At 31.5% G+C, this 16,015-nt stretch overlaps 1 protein-coding gene across 1 annotated transcript; it reads left to right on the top strand.

Annotated features, from left to right (window-relative positions):
- The first annotated feature begins 599 nt into the window (after positions 1–599).
- On the top strand, positions 600–11,463 carry LOC148628056 (G protein-coupled receptor daf-37-like). Its single transcript, XM_088564702.1, has 2 exons — positions 600–726; positions 10,198–11,463. The coding sequence occupies exon 2, from the start codon at positions 10,200–10,202 to the stop codon at positions 11,373–11,375; it is 1,176 nt and encodes a 391-aa protein (XP_088420828.1). The 5' UTR covers positions 600–726; positions 10,198–10,199; the 3' UTR covers positions 11,376–11,463.
- The last annotated feature ends 4,552 nt before the right edge of the window (positions 11,464–16,015 follow it).

Below are 16,015 nucleotides of genomic sequence, written 5' to 3'. Positions count from 1 at the left end.
GGCATTGTTTTCTTTGCTGCTGCCAAAGTATGTATTCTCTTTCATGCAAAGAAAGGTCTATACATTTTCGCTGACATATTTTACAAGGGTTTAAGGGTTAATAATTCTTTTTGGTTTTAAAGAAATTATGTGCATACATAGTAAATTGTAGTTGCCGGACACTGTTTTTCGTTTGTTTGAGATTTGATAACCTTAAGTTCTGAACAGTTTCTAAGTAGTTGTTTGCCTTTTTTTCGCTGAAGATTGATTAAGAAATCTCCGAACCTAAAGATGCAACAAGTAAATAAAAAAAAGACTTTTTAAATTTATTTCATTCTCATTATTTAACTTAACTTCTTATCGAAAAATAAACAACTGAAGTAAACAACTGAATTGTGATAATCATATGTTATTTTTAAATTATTTCTTAATTTTCGGATTATAATTTTTCATCCTGTTTACATCATTTGTATTCGACTGGCTAGGATCAGGTTATTTTATTCATGTAAACACCATCCAATACTTTTGCGTTCCGCTTAGGGGCAAGTTATAAAGAATGCTATTGATGATTTGAAAAGGGCAGAAAACGCAAGTTGAAAAATTGCGTGTACAAATAAGAATGAGGAGGGAATCGATCGGTTTATAAAATGATTGTTGATTAAAGCGGGAGAAAATGTGTCTTGTCATCAGTTACGACTGGAACAGTCAAACACATGGGATACTATCATTGATTCTTGTCTCAATCAGGTAAGGCTAATGTAATCAGGTGTTTAATTAGTTTTGTGACATCAAAGCGGCATATGTTTATTATCGAATGTTCACAAAAATGATAAAATATTTTTTTGGCGATATTTACGCTCACTGAATTACCACAATCAACTTCTTTTTCAATAACTTTTAAAACCATAGATCAGCCTCAAAATACAAAGCCCGATGAATACTAAAGACTAAAATGCTTGTCTCATTGAAATTAAACAATTATCCTGTTAACTAGTAGCATTAAAAGTTTCAGTAATGCATGCTGAAAAAACAAAAACAAAAATTATATTTTGCAAATGAGCTGCAAAAATGTATTAGCAAATGTAAAACATCCGATCAAACGCGTTGACAGAGTTAGTCTTTTGATTACAAAGTTATCATTTTGCCAAATGGAAGATTCTTGAAGAATATATTTCTGATGGAATGATATCTTTTTAAACTCATTTCTACTAACGAGCTCTATGAAAAATTTTTAATTCATTATAATCGTATTAACTACATGTATAAGGTAAATCAGGTAACACCCCAAAACACCATTGAGAACATAAGGATTAAAACCATGTGATAAGGACAAAACGTTTTGTAAATTTAAACTGATCTAGAAGTGGCATGTCAGCTAACTGCTAGTAGTTTTTAGTTTGTGCATTTGAAGTTGCGCATCCGTTTCTTCATTTATGTTTTACTAAGTGACTCTTCGGACTGATTTTAAAGTTTGTGTAATTGCGTACATGTAATTTTTTTTAAAAGTGGCAGATTGAAAAGAGGAAGGTTGTGATTACGAAGAACTTTAGAGTCGCCGCATTTTTTGCACCTCGCCCAAGTCAGGAATACCTGGCCTCTGTATGTCTTGTTTTGGTTTCACTCTCAGTTGCTGGAGTTTATAAAGGCAACTTTTTTTGCTTTTTGCTGCACATGTTTGTAATGCTTTTGGGGGCAAGCAACAACCTGCGTTATGTGTGAGGGTTTCCTCGTCGTTCATTGAAAACCCATGGGTGGCCTTGAGATGATATTTTTCATCCTGTTGGGGTTTTGTCTCTTTGACACATTCTGCATATTCATTCTTGTTATATAGTATATATATATATAAATCTTAACAGGATAAATGACACCAATATCAATTGACATTGATGTGAAATCTTTTTTGGTATAAACTTGTTATGTATCTATGAAGGAATAATCAAGGGAACCAAGGTTATTGCGGTAATCAAGATAATATAATCCAAGAGAATGGTCCCAGCGATTTCTTTTTATATCGATGACGACTATCTATCTATAGGAATGGTAACTACAAGAATGACCTAATCAGACTTAAGAGACTCGCTTTGTACCTGTAATATAATAAGAGAGAACTGTAAATGTGTACATTCTGTAGTGTTTGGTCCAAGCCTAATACAATGTTTGTATTTTTCAAGTTTTTTGATTTTTTCCCCAAGTATTCTATTTTTATGCTAACACTCTTCTTAAACATTAAGTTGAGATTAGCAATAAGCATGAAATTAAGTCAATAGTATGATCAATGGATTTATGACTTAAGCATTCAGGTGTCAATTTCACAAAAATAAAACTCGTACATATAAGATGTCTTTTGACGTGAGAATCCTATTATTTTCTAAAAAATAACCGCTATTTGGCTCTTGTCATGACAGATTACCCGGGCGAAAGAAGGCTATTGACACGTTTAATGTCATGATATAGCAAATGTATAGTTTGCTGTACTCGGGAATGATGCCTTTCTTGTGCACTGCTAGATCATATATACCATCCGTCAAAAGTATGTTGTTTTATTACAAAATTACGAAAATATTAGTTATGCATTGATAGGAGGAAAACATACGAGAATCAAATGTATTCGACATTTGTACATCTATTTATTTGGTCAAATAAATCTACATGGAGAAGAAATAGTTCATATTTTTTCTTAAAAAAATGATTCATATTTGAGTCGCCATTCCAGCATGTCCACATAAGACTTAGGATCATCAAAACATCTTTGTAAACTAAGGTAACGTATTATATTTTCATATGATAAAATCGGTTTTGACATCTTCCAAACGTCAAAAATTGTCGAATTTGACCAAACAATCAATCGTAAAGTTTGAAAACCAAAATGTAATCACGAATGCAAAAGCAATACTAGAACTTGTTAAAAGATAAAGAAATAAATTGGTAAACGAAAGCTTCGCATCAACACAGGCAAATCAAGATATCATACATATCTATTACTATATGGTTAACAGAAATTCATGAACATCAGTGCAAATTGCCACGAGCGAACATTACTGTGCAATATTTTGCGCGGATTAATTCAATTTTGAACTAGTTCCAATAATAATCTTACTTTATACTTCAACTCTCACGCTCGTTTTTTTCCAAGCAATCATTTATTCTAAAATTACTCATTATCGATATTTACCGTGTGTATATAATATGCATCTTGCAGTTTCGACTATCAAAATACATTTTTGAATGATAGGCATCCGCCATTTCGTATAGACACATGACTAAAACGCAATACTTTCGGAGTCAATGTTTGACAGCTGTACTTCTTTTCCAAAAATAATGAACGTGAAGCTTCCTTTTTTTTGGGCTTTTTAATGAAAATAAATAACCCAATATTTATTACTTTAGAATAAAAAATGAGTATATCGATGGTAAAACATTGATACAAAATGTTAACTTAAGCATTGCAAAGTAATGCCTATTCGTTTCCGATGAGATTTGATTTACATCTGATGATCGTTTTTGCATTGTGTTTGAATGTATTGATCAATTAAATGTAAAATAAGTAAACATCCGATCTACAATCTGCAATTTGAAAGATTTGATAATTCATTATTTGAATATGTGTTTTTTTACCAGTTTCGGTACTTCTCCATAAGCATGATATTTCAATGTTTTTGTCATTAAGTTATTAAAGTGTCGACTATTGACTAACTTCAATCATTGAAGACTCTAAAGAAAGTTAATTATAAGGCAAAATATGTTTTTCATAACCTACTGTGAAATCATACGATTACACACAAAACACCATTTATGTAAACGGCATGAAACATTCATCCCTGGAGAAGACTATAATGAAATAACATACGTCAGTACGTCAGAACGAAAGATCAAACTGATAAAAAATTATAATTGTGTACCATCTGGGAACAAATCTCTAAAGTATGGAATATATTGCATTTATTATAACCGATTTATAATAACCTGGGCAGATGGTGTTTGTGGTTGAGAATGTTAAACTCTCTCCTGACATGTAAGTAACCAGACCACAATAAATAATTACAAAATGGTAACTATAAATAAAAGGTTGCATATTTGTTTTTTTTTGGAAAGCAGTGTTGGATACAGAAATTATCCCCCTCCCAAAGGGGAACGGAGACAGACTGACTTAAAAGGTTGATACACGGAATGATTAAAAATGATTTCGCTCTATTTCTTATGATATTAGTACAAAAGACGGGAAGTTTCATGAGTTTTATTCACATTTCCCGACTGATGCGAGAAATTTCTCATTTCCAACTTGACATTTCTCACTTCCAAGTTGACGTTGCATTTTTAAGTAGTATATGAAAATGATTTAGAATTAACTGTCTGTCAGGTAACCGAATGTTTTGTCCAAAGATGTGAAACCGGTCATGATTGGTAAAATATTACAAAAAGAAACTTTTCTTAACGACTTCTCACCAATAATAATTAAGTGCCAGTCTCTGTACGAATCTAGAAGTGGATGAAATATGGTATGACAATTCTCACCATTATGAACATTTTATTTGACTATTTGCACTATCAGAAGGGAAAAAGACAAGATGTTCCCTACCGCTCTGGTAAATTGAGTCATAACTTCTTTGAAATGCACTGAAAATGAAAATTTTAATGGCATAAAACTCAGTCAACAAAATTTGTCATATATTCTATTGAAAAATCTTTGATCAATGCTAGTGATGCAGAGATAAGATTACTGTCTTTTCAAATTACGAAAGCATCCTGAAGTGAAACTGTATTGTCAGATCATTGAGGTTTTGCCATGCATGTTTCTGATTTTTTGCCATTTTGCCTGATTCTTACAAATACTTACACTAAATTACTTTTTTAGATATTATAAAAAGTGTGATATATGCAACAGTGCAAAGCCCGCTAAACAATATTGGTCAGGTATATTCCTTTGTAAAAAAGACATACCCAGCTTACATTCAAATCACACTAACATGTTTGTAACCCAATATATTTAAGAAACCTGTTTTTAATTTTGTTAGTTTTTGTCCTTGGAGTTGTGTTCCAGTAGATATGATTGATTGCTCATTAGAGTTGTACAAATAAAGAGTGTATATTTCTTTTGAGTTGAAATGAAGATTGAACATTTATTTTCTGAGTTGTATGAGTAAATTCCCACAGTTGTACACCATTTTGTCAACATTCAAGACATTTTATTGATGACAAAATAAGCAATGCAGGTAATGAAAATTATTTCTGTTTCCTTAAAACTGTATTTTTTCGTGATGCAATTTTGTAACAGTCAACAAACCAGAGAGACATACGCATCTGATACTTTTGCTGTTGCTGTATCTCGGTTAATAGGTTCATTTATATATTTGAGATAATATTCAAGACTTTTAATGTTCCTCACGAAATTGATTAACATAAATGAACACGCTACATTGTTATTTATTTCACGGTCCCTTTAATCATACCATTTAAAACTTTTTTAAATAAATGTTTATAAGTATTGGGAAAAATCTTTTCACTGACAATTTGGTGTATGCATGTTTGTTAATTATAAAAGTATAACGAATTCAAAAGCATATCTACATGTATTTATATCATGTCTAGCCCGTTAGATTTCGTGTCTAGCTTGTTAGATTCCGTGTTTAGCTCGTAAGATTCCGTTTCTAGCTAACGTAATATTCTTTGTCTAGCTCGTAAGATTCTGTGTCTAGCTCGTAAGATTCTGTGTCTAGCTCGTTAGATTCCGTGTCTAGCTCAGAACAACTATACACAACACTGGGTGTGCAAATGATATGGTCAAAGTCGTGAATAACAAGGTTTTAGCCTGATTTTATAATGCAGCATGCCAGCATTTCTTTATCGTCATTTATTTCATATCAGAGAAGAATGAGATATTCTTATTGGTTAAAACGTGGTGATTTTAACATGAACATGCTCTCTATATAAACAACAATTTTGTAACTATCAACGCTAATTCAAATGAATGCTTGTTTTTTCAAATTCTCATTTATGACTACCGAGGTCAAAAGAATGAATGGAAGAGTAATCAAGGGAACCAAGGTTATAGCGATAATCAAAAGAATGTAATCCAGGGACAAACACCAGACATGGAAAACAGACATACACAAAAAAAAAATAAATAAAAAATAATAATAGAAAGCAAAAGTGTACAAAACCAAAACTTTTGTGTAGACAGACAAAGGATAAGTCAATGAATAAGATTACTCCGTTTGTAGATTGAAGACGTCTGTCTTTGGCTCTTAATTTTGCGTCAATTAATGCCTTTTGGTCTATTTTAAGACTATGTAATACATTTCTATAAGAAGAACAGATATTTCCTATTTTATATGCATCATCGAAACTGATTGCAGTGGTTATTTTCGTTCAATCTTTCTATATGTTCTATACCGGAAAATCAATGTTTTAGCATGTTTTAATGCCTTTATATTGGTGCCACATATTTTTCGTTATTTTCTACTTTGCAGACGTGATTTTAAAGAAATGAAACAAGTAATTACCTTGTACATCTATCTCCTCTATGCTTTATTGCGACTTTACGTTTTTACGACTTGGACTTAACAAAAGTAGAGTGCTTGACTGCGATACTAAACATAATAGGCAGATCAACGTGCTTATTTTATCAATTGTATTTTCCCCTTTTTCCAAAGTTTTTGATTGGCAATAAATACAGTTGTTTCTTTTGTTCGATGATGCTAATTTTTGCTGCAAAACTCATTTGTGTTAGGCTATAAACATGTTTGTCGTTCACATATACATTCATACGAAATATATTGAAGGAACGAAATTGATAACTCTAGAAAAGAACCATGTAAAATGTGATTCATGGTTGGGAAGCCCTCATATTTTTTTTATTATTTTGTATAAAATATTATAGTAAACAGAAATATAGCTGTAATCAAAAGAATGTAATCCAGAGACAAAGACCAGACATGGAAAACAGACATACACAACAAAGAACATTAAGTAACTAAAATTATACATACAAAGTAACAAAAGTAAATGAGCAACTCGGACTCCACTAAAAACTGTGAACATGAACCAGGTGCACCGGTAGGGTAAGCGTCCTCTGTTTTTCTAGAAACACCCGCCGAGTTCTCATAAAAAGTCAAGTCCGGGGTAGACAAACGAGGAAAGGAAAACTATGACCCGTTGAATAAATCAGTTTTCATGGTGCAGATGGATACACCATAACGATCTAGCAGGTTACTACACACTTTATTTCCTAGCTTTGCTATATTTTCTTTAATTTTGAAGTGCATATTTTTAAAACGTTGCTGCCATCACTCCACATGCTGTGTCATAAAAACGTTCGAAATGTTTTTTTGATGAACACCATTGTCAGAAAGTTAAATGTTTTTCATCAAATAATAAGTACAATAGAGTAGAGAATGTACATAACTGAACAACTTGAATGAAATCAATTGAAATCGTTTTAACCGAACTGAAAATAAATCGAAAACCTGTCTAAACCAGACACTTTTTGAAGTCCCTTCGTATCAGCTTATATGAATTTCAATACCACCTGTCTTAGTTTAAAAAAATTATACAGTCATAATGAGTTTGGTATAGGCAGGTTTCACTGTAAAACAAATCACTGTAATTAGTCCATTGTTTAACTTCCAAGGACTTCCTCTTAAATTGACCTAAATTTCAAAGTAGCCTTATTTGCAATAATGCAGTAAACACTTTATGATGCAAATTTTCCTAAATCTTTATTAAAACGCGAAAATATCATAAAGAAAAAGAGTAAAGGCACTTAATAAAATGTGAGGTTGAAAATACTCTGCAGAGATATGACATTATTTCTATCTAATAGATGCTTGTTATATAAATTGTTATGGTACTTCCCGGTACTTTCCCATTAGAAAGTGTTTCGACCTATTATGATATGCTTATATCACAAGCATCTTTTGTGTTGCAAACAGTAAAATTAATACGTGTGTGTATGAGTGGGTTGTACGGTCTACATAACAATAAGAGTGACAATCATATCTAATAAGCTTAGACAAGTCTTAATAGATAATACAAGTCTTTTTTCATAATATCTTCATAAAAAATAGCAACCATATTAAAGAGCAATGTTTTTTAAACATGCTCATACTAGAACAGATAATTTTCCACTGAAATTATGTTATCAATATATGTCAGAGGACATTTGCTTTTAATATGATAATTATTATATTGTAAACCTGGACTTTAATCGCGTTTCAATTTTCAATATAAATGTACTTTCGTATAGTTGTCAAATTGCAATCTTCCTCAAGTTTAAAAAAATGTTCTTCGAAGAAAATAAACACGACAGTTTAATTTTCGCGTCGTGTATATTAGTTCCTTATATCAGTCATTCCAACGCAACAATTCTTGCAGATTATTTCATGATGAAAATTCCTTAACACCCCCTTCACATACACGAATATTCGTTACAAATTCTTACAAGTCACCAAACTTTAAAATATTAGTTAAAGTAGCATGAATCCTTACGAATTAAGCTTCTTTTACGAGTGATTTGCGAGTCCTGTACGATTGGTCACGAGAGGGAAAACCACTCATAATTTTTTAAGAGTGAATGCGATTCGTTTACGATAACAATACACGATTCATTCCAAATAAGTACGAGTCCATTTACGAATGCATACGATATTGTTAAGAGTAATTACGAGTGCAATACGAATTGTTTCGATTAGGTCCAAGCTTATATGGATAATTCACAAATGGTTTACGATAATCTAACCAATTTTTATCAAATATGGCGGTTGTGTTACGCGTGTATTACAAACGATAATGATGTTCAATGGAGTTGTATTTTGTCATATAAATTGAAGCAATACAGCCTCTTCAATTAAACATTTTATACGATAGAAATAAGTCAATATTATACCAAAACATTCTGTTGACTTTTTCGCCTACTGGTACGCCAACCAAAGTCTCTTCGTTCTGGGCAAAGTAGTCGTATATATTCGCTTGAATTCGTGTTTATCCGTTAATAAAACGAAAAGCTATCGTTAGCTACTCGTAATCATTTGTAAATGAATCGTAAAACAATCGCATAAAACAATAAACCGTACTATTCTTACGAATGCTTTACGAATTCTTGCAATCGGCCTTACGAATTGTTAAGAGTGATTTGTGAGGTCTTTACGAATAAAGTAATCAAAAAGGATTCCTGGACAGTTGCGTTAAAAACAAATGGCATCCCACAAACATTTCATTTCCTTTTGCGAATCGATACAAATGCCTGCAAATATGTACGAGTTGTAAATAGTTATTAGCGAATGCCGATTAGATAAATACGAATGCATGCCAATGACTGTGAAGTGATTATTAGGAACAAATATTAAAATCAAATTTCCAAAAGTGCTTATATTCTATAAAATTTCTACTTTTGGAACTTGTGTATTGATGACTTTCTGTTCCTTGACAGTGTAACATTTAGGATCTAGAGTAAGTTTGGTATAATATTAAGTAGCTGTCTTTGTAAGAATCATGCACCCTAAAAAAGCTACATATTTTTATTTCTGTAATTAAATTGTTTGATGGGTTTATACTATGAAATGTGTAATTATTCATTCAAATCTGCCTGCTCTTAGGAGATAATCAACATTGAAAATCCAATAGATTCTATTGTATTTGAGTGTCATTAACAGAGTTATCTCCCTTACTTTTGAATTCTACAGTGTAGTCTATACAATTTTTATCTCATGGATTATATGAAAAACCAAATGTTAATTTCTGTTAACTAAAGCATTTTATACAAGATATCAAAAATCAAAATATGTAGGCTTTCCTACCATGTATCACATTTTGCATGATTCTTAGCTGGAGTGCTACTTAAAATCTTTTAATTGTGTAGTACATTTTGCGATTCAATGTTATATCAATATTCATATTTTTTGTTAAATGAATAGGTCGTCCTTACATTAAATATAGGAAATCGATGATGTGAATTCCGTCGTGCATTTCAAATTTACATTTTAGCCGCCCTTATTCGATTGATATCTTTTGTTGTTCCAGATTTGTGTGTGAGTTTTTTTTTTTACCTATTCGCGTGTTCTATTATCTATTTGCAAGGATTAATATGTCATCTTAAATCAATATCATCAATAAATAATATTACAAAATATGTTCAAATCTGTAAGTTTATGAGAGCCATTTCAACACTTACTTTTTCTTGAACAGCTTGTATTGCGTAAATCATACGACTTTATTTAATTTCAGGCATGGCTGATGCAATAATTGGTCATTCTCAGATTCCAGATAATTTTTCCAACAACGACATAGAGAATACGACAATGAATAGATCGTTGTCGACAATTGTGAACGAAACGTTTGAAAAACTTGAAATTGGTGCTTTACAGAAACTATATATTAACATATATACAGTGGTAGTCCCACTTATTGTAATTGTTGGATTTTTTGGAAACACAGCATCGATTGCAGTTTTCACTTCTAGTTATCTGAAAAGACATTCCTCGTCGGTATTCTTATCGTCCTTGGCATTTGTAGACAATTTGTTTCTAATAACACTATTCATTACTTGGTACGATCACACTGCCTCGAACATCTTAACGACAACGACAGCATGTCAAATTGTAGTGTATATCACATATCTTGCTGGCTTCTTGTCAGTTTGGTTTGTCGTCGGATTTACAACTGAACGATATATTGCAATTTGTCATCCCTTACGGGCTCCGTTGGTTTGCTCAAGTCGAAGGCAGAAATTTACAGTAGCTTTTCTCTCAATATTTGCCATAATGTTTTACAATTTTGCAATCTGGACTACAGAAAGCAAAAGTTTTGGTGTGCAGATGGGATGTGCGTCCATTTCCGGTTATGAACACATTTTACAGGTGGTCACGTGGATTGATACAATTATTACAATGGTTTTGCCATTTGTTTGTATCTTATACATGAATTTGCGTGTCATTTGGAAAGCAGCAATATTCCATAAAAAGCGGAAGCACTGCTATAAACCTGGTGATTCAATGAAAGTTAAGAGAAACAAGCATTTGATGAACAAATCACAAATGAGAGTTACACGAACTTTGCTCATCGTTTCAACATTATTTCTTGTCTTAAATTTTCCGAGTCATTTATCAAGATTATATAACATAATTGTTGCTCCAGTCAGCAAGGAGAAATATGAAAAATTTCTACAGTTTATGTGTCAGCTACTTTACTACAGTACGTTCAGTGTGAATTTTTTTGTCTACGCGCTTTATGGAAAGCACTTTCAAAAATCTTTCTGGTTGATGATAAGGTCATTTAAACAGTCCATTGGTTGTCGGACAACTCAGCATTTCAAGCCAGAAAAATCATCGGCTTTTTCCATGAACGATCAAAGAACGACGAATACGTTTCGGTGGTCAAGTGATTTAGAAATATCACGATGTTGACCCTGTTAAAATTTTGAGATTTTGTATCAATGTTTTTTGTTTCACTTTGTTTCCTTTGTACTGTGATAAGTTTATTCTAAATAAAAGTCTTTATCTTTGTTATATACAACTTGAATATGAAATCTCTCCAATAAAAGTATAAATAAAACTTAATTACCTAGAAACCTTTATGTGAATTACTATAGCTATTATAATTTAACATGTTTCTTCAGAAGTTTTATGGTCGTCATCATGAAATCGTGAATCTCTACGTTGTGTCCATTTGCACCACGAAAACTGATTTTTTCTATGTGTCATACATGTAGTATTCCTTTCCTTTTTCGTCTACTCTGGACTTAATTTTTCATGAAGCAACTCGGCGGTTTTTTTTTCTAAAAAGCAGAGGAGGTTTACCCTGCGGGGAAAACCAGGTCCATGCTTCTAGTTTTTAATGAAGTCGGAGTTGCTCAATTACTTTTGTTACTTTGTATGTATTTTTTTTTATTTTATGTTCTTTGTTGTGTGTGTCTGTTTTCTATATATGGGCTTAGTCCCTGGATAACATTCTTTTGATTACCGCTATAACCTTGGTTCTCTTGATTATTCTATCAAAAAGGCAATTTGCAGAATGTGAAGATATGTTATTAATCTGAGTTATATTAGAATACTGGTTCCCTTGATTATTCTAGGAAAGAAGAAAGAAAAGGACGCTTAATCTTACGATGCACCTGGTCCATGCTTCAATATTTAAGTAACAGTCTTTCTAAGAATCATGCAAAATCTGAAAAATGTGATACACTACAAAACAAAGGCTACATTTTTTTTGGTTATTAAGTTATCTTCTGGGTCTATATTGTGAAATGTGTAATTATACATTGTGAAATGTGTAATTATTCATTCATATCTGCCTGATCTTAGGACATTAAAAATCAAATAGATTCTATTGTGTTTGAGTGTCATTTACAGAGTTATCTCCCTTAATTTTGAAATTTACAGTGCATTCTCTATAATTTTTATCTTCTATGAACATGGGTTGTATGAAAAACCGCATGTTACTTTCTGTTTACTAAAGCATTTTATACAAAATATCAAAAATATAAATATGTAGACTTTCCAACCATAAACACATTTTGCATGATTCTTATGTGGAGTGAGAATTCAAAGCAGATAACAACCCGATTTCGGTTTACTGACATGAAGCGGCGATAGCGTCACTCTTTTAGACCTGCAAATGAGTTTATTGTACGCGTTTGTAAAGTAGATGATATTGTATTTCTGATAGTAATTAATGAGGATTAAGACAGATTGAGAATGTGTATACACGTCATTCGTCTTTTATTTTTGAAATATCATATATTTTACGTAGATGCAGAAGTTAAAAATGCCATAGATACAGATCTATGGACATATATTAATAAACAAATTTCTTTAATATGAAATCTTTGATTTCGAGTTACTGACAAACATACTTCAATTACTTAAGGAGGTAGACCTATTGTAAGGGACTCAACTCTTACAAATCATTGGAACGTCTGTATACATGCTCTTTATATCTATCTCATGTAAACATCAAAGTAACTTGGATTGACTTTGTTCTGTTTCAAATGAAAGCTTGCAAGGCTTTAATGAAGATTAAATGTGATACGAATATCACTGATTTCAAGAATTATGCCCTTTATCCTAGGTCATTTTTACTTAACATTTCTAAATTATATGCATTCAAAGTGAATCTTATATAATATGATCGTCAGTAGCTTCCAAACCTCAAAACAAATGCCCATACAATAACTACGATGCAAACGGCGCTTGACTTCATAATACACTTCACAGGAAAACAATATGAATTTTGCTGGTTAACTAACTAGTGCACCACAGACATTAAAAAAATTGTTAGTCATAAAAAAATATTACATATACAGGGTTCATACAGCAAACCCTGACAGAAATAAGCAACTGAATGAGAAGATTGGAGTTAACAGCATAGTAGGATATACAAATAAAACTTCAGTGTTTGAGGAAAGAGTTATTACTAAAATTTAAAAACCAGGGTCAGATCTAATTTATATAATATATATAATTGACCAATATAAATTTACAAAATAAATGTTGACGAAATAGCACTGAATTGTCCTCGAATCTTTGGAGCTGGAAATAAAGATAAAGAAATTACAGACACATTATGACTGGCATTACATCTCATAGGGATCGACTATTTTAGGAAAGCGATAATAGTAATGACAAATGCATCATTTACTTTTAATAACTTTTCCTTTTATTTGTATTAAAATGTGGCATCCGGAAAGTGTACTCTTAACTTAAATAAACAAATAAATGATCCAATTCTTTAATTTTTTACGTTCTTTATGTATCTTGTTAAAGCCAGATTTTAAACCGATCTCTTAAACGCACATAGCTTGTCACGAATTAATCCTAAAATGCACGATTTTCCTTCATATCTGAAGGAGGTAGACCTAGGGTTAGGGACACAACTCCTAAAAATCATTGGAACATTTGTATTCAGCATTTTACATCAAATTACTTGGATTGATTTCATTCTGTTCCACTGATTTCAAGAGTTGTTTCCCTTTCCCTAGGTCTACCTCCTTAAGTCTCATTAGAACTTTTTTCGCTATGAAGATATTTTTCATTAAATGTGAATAGAGTATATACTTGCTAATTTTTTTGTGCGAAATAGTACATGATATATTTGTCTCCTTGATGTATAAGATTGTACGTTAACCAAATAATAGTTCAATGATAAAACATCTTTTGTTCAGGAGTCAATTTTTCGAGAAGAAAAAAAGGTCTTAGTTGAGAGTGCAATGTTTGCTTTTAGCTCTTCCAAAATATCTTTTTATTTAGTCAAAAACGAAATTTAGTTTACCAATGTTGAATTAGTATTCGTAAAATGTTTGTGCAGCACTTCTGTTACACTGATTGTCATTATCAATTAAACTCTATGTCCGTGGTTTGCTGCATCCTATTGCCCTAAAGTCATCAGTCATAAGTGAGAAATGATAATATTATTATAAGGAGCGCTTCAGATAAGAATCGTGCAAAATGTGATTTATGGTTAGAAAACTTACACATTTTTATTTTTTGATATTTTGTCATGTTATAGTTAATGTTGTAGTAAACAGAAATTAGCATGTGACTGCTCATATTATCATTGTTTTAAGGAGCAAAAAAAATTATATAAAATGTAGTGTATAATACCAAAATAAGGGAGGGTTGTTCTTTTGAATCGATTACTATATTAACATTTTCAGTTATCGTGGAATACACAAACGAATATAATTTTTTAAAGTTTTTTATGAGTTTAACAATCACTGACGTTTATCATTTTTTGTTCAGCTACTTTGTTATTATTTTTTCAATTAGAATTGTATATCACAGTCAATGTCAAATAGTCTGGAGGTTAAGTAACTCATCAATCATATATTTACAAGGTGGCACAGTCGATGAATAATCCTGAAACCTGTCAACAACTGAATAAGAATGGAAATAAAAGCAATATAAATGTAGAAACGCGTACAATTTCCTTAATCTCGATAAATGTTATGTGATGGGGCTATCATATGATAACGTATGAACTTGATGGGAAATGACAAGCAAAACAGACATTTCTGCCTGTTTGCTTCTACAAAATCTATGTATTTAGTATGCATTTCATTCAACTTCACGCCGTCGTTCGCTCTTTATGTGAACAATAAAATAGACGATTTACGAACTATAAGACCAAGGTGTTTACGTAGTCATGTAGTTCGTTCACATTTTTATACCGGATAGAAATTTAGAATATAATGACAAAAACAAAAAAAAATCATACAAAATAAATTGTCTTGGAAAAAGAGAATCCATAACACATGGCGTCAATCAATGGCAAAATCAGAATATAATGTATTTTAAATGAAAGAATATGCCAAGATACTAATGGCATATTACGTAACATTACGCTAAAAGGCATGCGCATACAACGACCGGGTTCTGTCAGGTATTTGGTTGTTTATGTCATAAGAAATACAAACAAAAGGTTTTGATAGCAGTATGTGTTGAAAAAGACATTTTACACAAAAAATGAACCATTTAGAAAAAAAGATATAACTACGTTAAAACTTTTTAGGATGGTTGAAATCACATAGTTATCAAGGAATATTTAGTTCAGACGACCATAAAAAGTATACATTTGTCATCAGATTGATTGATTTTAAGAATTTATTATATATAAATGTGGACAATTTCACATAAAACACATTATAAAGTGTGTAAAGTAAGTCGTAAATTATGCCGTTTTGTTTTTAAAAATAGATTATGACGTCACAAATTATGATTAATAGTTGAAATTGTTTGGGAAAATTATTCTTGTTTCTTTCCAAGAGTTGTGCCTAAAATGCAATACCGGTATTGTGATTGCAATAAATGCAAAAGTTTTTTGTACTTAAGTATTGATCTGCCTAAAATCAGGCAGAGGTAGAGTAATCATATATCATGATAATTAATGGAACTGTTCAAACATATTTGTTTCCTCCTAAAAATATCTCTCTCTGCGTTCATTTCCTTGGATTTGCTGTATATCGTGAAATAATTTAACTGGTTACTGTAAACGTATTAATTTCGTGGTTACTAATTTTTGCAGATTCTGTTATATGAACATATTTATG

This window comes from Perna viridis, chromosome 1 (genome assembly GCF_037379345.1).
Source record: "Perna viridis isolate PV_CMFRI_1.1 ecotype Kerala chromosome 1, ASM3737934v1, whole genome shotgun sequence".
Taxonomy (NCBI): domain Eukaryota; kingdom Metazoa; phylum Mollusca; class Bivalvia; order Mytilida; family Mytilidae; genus Perna; species Perna viridis.
This window is presented reverse-complemented; position numbering and strand designations above follow the sequence as displayed.

Excerpts from the sequence above, each read along its gene's own strand:
- LOC148628056 (XM_088564702.1), top strand. The coding sequence starts at position 10,200 with ATGGCTGATGCAATAATTGGTCATTCTCAGATTCCAGATAATTTTTCC.